Source organism: Orbicella faveolata, unplaced genomic scaffold, assembly GCF_042242905.1.
Source record: "Orbicella faveolata isolate gen_17 unplaced genomic scaffold, um_ofav_v1 contig_3, whole genome shotgun sequence".
Classification (NCBI taxonomy): Eukaryota; Metazoa; Cnidaria; class Anthozoa; order Scleractinia; family Merulinidae; genus Orbicella; species Orbicella faveolata.
Genome location: NW_028301558.1, coordinates 17,239,001 through 17,245,000, shown reverse-complemented (window position 1 = coordinate 17,245,000; position 6,000 = coordinate 17,239,001). Strand labels below are relative to the sequence as shown.

General features: G+C 39.0%; 1 protein-coding gene across 1 annotated transcript in view; it reads right to left on the bottom strand.

Annotated features, from left to right (window-relative positions):
* Positions 1-2,213, bottom strand: part of LOC110063312 (uncharacterized) — a 2,451-nt gene extending 238 nt beyond the window's left edge. The window contains exons 1-3 of the mRNA XM_020770287.2: positions 1,914-2,213; positions 1,107-1,160; positions 360-414 (exon numbers count right to left, since the gene is read on the bottom strand). Of these exons, the coding sequence (XP_020625946.1) occupies positions 360-414; positions 1,107-1,160; positions 1,914-2,085 (281 nt within the window). The 5' untranslated portion in view covers positions 2,086-2,213. The remainder of the gene's footprint in view (positions 1-359; positions 415-1,106; positions 1,161-1,913) is intronic.
* Positions 2,214-6,000: the final 3,787 nt, after the last annotated feature.

Here is a 6,000-nt window from a genome sequence, read left to right as displayed (position 1 = left end):
TTCGTAGTAACTTAATAAAATTTTAAAGTTTGGCTTACTCATGATCACTACGGTAACCTTAAGGTAAAGACTGCATACGAGCCAAGTGGCTCATCAGGCTGGTGCTTATATCATGCTTCATGCTTATAGCATGAAGTTAATAGTATGGATGGATGAATGGATGGATGGATGAATGAATGAATGGGATGCTAGTCCATCGTAGGATTACCCCCTTCCCTCAGCTTTAAGTTCGCCGGTACCGAATAAGTGTACCACTTATACTATCAAGGGTCTTAAGTGTTTTTTTAAGTTATATTTCAGGCTTAATTTAAGTTATTCTGTAGTTATATATAGAAATGACAACAATCAACGCTAGTCACCTTTCTGTCAAACAAGGTCTTTTCATAGTACGTTGACTTTCACCAAATTCTGGATCTGCAATTATATTCAATACAAAGAAAGATGTTTTGCATTCTATGTTTTGTGAACACCCGTCTGAATGATTTTATCAGGTTTTATACCATGCTATGGAAAGTCAGAAAAACCGTTGTATATTCGACGATTACGACCGACCCTCCCATCGTGTGCGCATGCGTTGGTTCTGTTGGCTACTGCAGTTTCTGTGGCACGGTTTAAAATAGTTATGCAACACTTTTTCGCGGTATACCATGGAATCCGACTTATGTCTTTTCCTTGTATTTTCCGGCATCTCCAGGCTCCAGCGATGAGGCTAAACATAACCCGGGCAAAATAACAGATTCAAACTTGTGTGTTGTGTGCTCTCGATCAAGTTGTTGCAGATTTCTAAGCGGTTCTGTTAAGTGATAGCTGAGAGTTTGTCAAGATGCTTTAACTGTCGGCCAAAAATTGACGCGATTTTCAACTGAGCTGAGAAATGGAATGAAGATGAGTCGAGAAATGGACGGAAATTTAAACTGCCAAAAATTTAACTGATCACTGAGATTTTAGTACCTCCATCCGCCAGACCCTCTCCAGTTCATACTTCGCAAAAAAACCGAACACGTTATTTCATTTTCTCGGAACAGGTAATGTCCGCGGACCAATTACCGAGCATATTTCCGCGTCAAATGGAGGTTATTGCCTATACATCACTGAAGTCTTCTAACCTTCTGACAGCATCATTCTGCGAGCGACCAGGAGCTTCGAGTTTTCTTCACGCTCTAGAATTTGAATAAAATTAACGACATATTTGCATGTTACAAGACAAGTATAGAATAGATAAATTAAATTTAAGCTGAATTGTAAATTATATGTTGCGTCTTTGTCGTCAAATGTTTGATAGAACAACTATTTTTCGCCCCCTCCCGGGTGCAAGAATTTCAAAGTCTTGTTAGTACGACATTTGTTTTTATCTTTGGCTAATCGTTGGTTTGTACATCTGTACTCTTCCTAAACATGCTAAATGGTTTAAAATTGTATGACCGTTTTTCACGGCCTCCATCTCAACAAACATGTATATGTAAGTAGCCGTCTTCCCGAATCGAGTCAGTACATGCCTAAAAAGGTCCGTTTTACCTGCCATTGCGCGCCGGAAAATATTAGAAATTTAATTCAAATAACAGTGACCGACAAGCGATAAGTATATAACAACTTTTTTTTTATCTCTTTTGCGCGCTTACATCGTTAACCTTCACTCTGATTTCTGAACTGAACTCATAGCTTAAGCAAGCATGTAATTTTTGAGCAATGAAGGCGATCTCCTTTTTACGGTTCAGAAATTATAGATAATTGTATTTTAAAGATTAATTGATCAAGAATTCACGGGGGTTTTCGGAGGGGGGGGGGAGGGGGCTGAATATTCATTCTTTAAAATCGCAGGACGAAAAAATTTAAATGCAATTGAATAATCGATCCCTTGTGCTTTCGATTTCTGCCGTGTTCCTAATTGTAAAAACATAAGGATGCATACTTACGATAAAGCGGCGAAGACCTGCTGTAGCTGGCCATATTAAATAACGCTAAAATGAGAAAGATGAAGACGACTGTGTTTTCCTTCATGATCGTCCATAATCTTGCGCTTTCAGCTTCACGTGGGCTGAATAGCACTGACGGCAGTATATTTCCTGTGCTTTTAACACTATTCATAAAATCTTCAACAAAACAGCCAACAAAGGTTCTTTATTGGACAGCAAAATCGTCTACTTCCTATCGATAAAAATGAAAATATTTTACGGTGGGGAACGCAATTCGGTTTTATTTTGACCTTACGGGCTTCTCAACTAAAGCATTGGTGACAAATTTTACCAAATTTGATTAAATTATATTTTTCCATCATATTTTCCTTTAAATAGTTCATAGAAAATTTTCGGCATGAGTACTAATTACGTTTTATGACATCTAAATGTTATGAATGTTATGAATAAGTGTAAATGAAATGTCACAATGAACAAAGAAAACAACTTCACGAAAAAATATTCGTACTAATTAAGCTTTTATTTAACTAGATGTGTTCTTTAGCTTAGAATATTACCGTGGGATTTTACGTTAATGACAGGGACGGAGGCAGCTGCTTTCCGGTTCTTTAGTCAGCGCAGATATAGATCTTCTACTCTCCATGTATCATTATCCTTTTTTTTCTTTCATTTTTCTTCTATACAATAAAGTGTAGATCCCCTTTTCAATGCTCCCAACGTAAAGCAAACCCACTGAAATGGAACATTTTTTGTTTGTTTAGAATGGCTTTTTTTTGTCTCTTCGAGCTTTGCGGGAAAGTTATAACAAAACCAAATAGATTACATATTGCGGTATTGTAAGCGCCGGTAAGGTGATTAAATCTGCATGAGCGAACTGGTGAAGTAAACATAAGAATTATTTCTTTAATTTATAGCACTTTATAGATTTCTTACTTGCAGGTTTGCATATGATGAAAAATAGCCTTCATCTGGTAATACTGCTGGTGTAAATTAATTCAATTCATGTGCAAATTCTGTAACTTATAACTGAATAAATTGTCACACGCGTACGCTCCCCTAGTCAGAGTAATCGTACAGGAATAATTTTAGAACTGAGGCCACGGGCTAACAATTCACACACACACAAACACATCACTGCAGCAGTGAAGCACAAGTAACTTATATAAATTGAAATAATGACTCAGAAATAAAACTAAACGTTTTGCGGTAATGAAGCCCGGGGTTGTGTTATACATGGTTCTTAGCTACCGAGAATATATTGAAGAAAAATAATGGTACACTGGATTTGCTTACAAAAAGCATAATATTAGTATTGACAATTTACAATTTTACAAATTCATTTATCTGTTGGAAAAGAAATAAAAACAAATGGCATAAATTTGAAATCCATATCCGTCTTGGCTCTGGTCTTGGTTTAAACAATTATTTCGTGTTATCGTTTTCAATGGCTTTAAGTTTCGTGTACTGTAAGTCCGATAACTGCGATGTATACTTTTGCTGCGATTTTGAACACGAAGATGTAAAGAATCTGAAAGTATGCAAGTGCCGAGATTGGGACATCTATTCTCCGCCAGAGCTAGTCTTTTTTTCATCTAAAGTTACGTTATACGAGTGGTTACAACCACCACCAGAGCAGGACGAGATGAGTTTGTTGGATCCGCGGCTACCACCCCAGTGCAACTAAGTAGAAACTCGCTCCGGAGACTTGTTAATATGGAGTTTTAGCAAACCAAGACGGCGACAGCAACGAGAACGTCACCAAACAAAGGGTTTAATGAGCAGAACTACATTGTTCTGCACGTGCGTTTTGAATCTTTGTACATTTCTTTGCCGTCCTCTGTAAAACAACAACGTGAAATAACAGTCGTACGTATTTTAGAGAACGTGTACCGCAATGGCGAATATTTCGTGTCTTCCTTTTAAATTGAACGCTGTCATTACGTATTTGGCCTGAGCAAGTTTTTAGAGCGATAGGCGTCCTGAACAGATCTACACAGTTGCGACATTCGAGGATAAACTATAAATACTTTTTTTACAACGTGTCGTTCTCGGCGTCGCCGTCGTCATTGCTAAAACTCCCTACTATTATTCAAGAAACGCCGGTTGGGCGGGGGTTTCAATAAAAGCCGGTTACCGGCGGTCTACCGCTGCCTGTAGGACCTCTTACCGCCGTCTGTTTGGATTTCATTACTGAAATAAAAATGATATTAATAAAAAAAAAAAAGCAATTACAACAACAACGACGACCACTGAAATTTTTAAATGCTACAAAAAAGCGGGCAGACTAAACGTTCCAAAGAAATAGCGTACATGTTGTTTGCATGCCTCCAGACCCCCCTAGGGAAAAGGGGCCTTACGGCCCCTTTGGTGGTCGCAGCCGCCTATTACACTTTCAGTGGCCTCTTATAACTAATGTTATTGAAACCCCTGCGGGGTTGGGGCGTCATGCCACTCTCCTACCCAGCGTTGCATGGCAACCCAAATAATTATAACTCAACTAAAGAGACCATTTATGCGAACTGCTAAGGCCATCTGACATTTTTTTTTTTAGTGGGGGGAGTAATCAGCTATGAGCTAGCACTCCACTCCAATCGTTACAAAAACCTTACGTGATAAGCTCCCTCCGGCGGTGTGGGTGACTTCGTTCCTAATGGCAAGCTATTTACAAGCGTGGCCGAGCATTTGAACACGGGGGGCTACCGAGAAACAAATCCAGGTAGTGGTCAGAGCGGGACTCGAACCCGGGACCGCTGGATTGCGAGTCCGACACGCTGACCACTCGGCCACGCTGCCTCCCTTTGACAGTTTTTTCTTTCAACTTTCCCCTTATCAGTTGTTTTGTTTGTTTGTTTTTATTATTGTTACCTACTTGTAGTATTAATCAAATGGGATTCACTTTCTCTAATTAACGCAACATTTGAAGACCTTAAATAAAGTTCAGTTAACAACTAAACGAGACGCTCTAAGAATGTTTACTCGGGCTTTGTACGCAGTATCAAATCGTACTTTACGAAAACGCGTATTGGACACAATAAAGACAAATTGAAGAATAAGGATATTTAAGCACAAGAGTTCCGCTTAGATATTTACTATTCAAGTTGCTTCGTTGAGTGTCTTCCTAATCCAATCGCAAGTTGTGAGTTTAAACCATTTTGGTTCAAGAATCAAGCACAGCTGTCTACGCATTTATGGAGAGCTTGTTTGCAAAGAATTTTCCACGTCTTTTTACAACTTATGGAGATTATATTGTACATGCTAGCAGAAATTATACGAAGTTCGTTTACTGGCATGGTCGTGGCGGTCCGAGTAAATTGTGCGTGTGAACTCTCTGAGAGTAGACAAGGGAAGACCTAAATTGTAACCGTCACTTGAGCACATCCTCCAATATCCATTTTCTGTAATCTTAATTGTTCTAAATCTAACGAATATTACATGTTACATGTAGCGACCGCTGCGGAAGTAGTATGCATCAGGTGAATAGCCGGCTTGGTTCCATATGAACTGATAACAATTGATTTAACGAGAAATGGTTGCAGAACCGATTTAATGGGATGCGTTATCATTATTAGCTTATTCAAGAGACCGGTCACACACCCTCACGGTATTCGATAATAAAATGTTTAACAAAACGAGCGGCTTGTCGTTGTACACCTTAGATCTGGATGTCATGAATTTCCTTTAGGGTATGTGAATCCCACACAGATGGTCTCTTGCTCTCTTGCTCTTCCAGGTTCCTCCTGATAAATCCGACAGTAAAAGTAAGTTAAGTAAAAATTTATTTAGCCACCGGGCAGCCTTCGTGATAATGCTAGCAACATATAACGAATATTAATGTTGATCGAGGTCCTTAAAGAGTTCCACTCCTAAATGTTTATTTTGTTTACGGTGTTTATTTATGGTGCATTTCTACTTTGCGCGGGACCTCCTTTCATTGTTTTCTCTTTGGACTCATTGAAGAACGCCGTCTGATTATTGACTTCATTAGGAGCCTAGGAAGCTTAGGCCCGGTTCTCCACACTACACCGGAGGAATTTAAAAACGCAACAATCAGCGGTTGTTTTATATTTTTGTTTGAGGAAATCTCCGC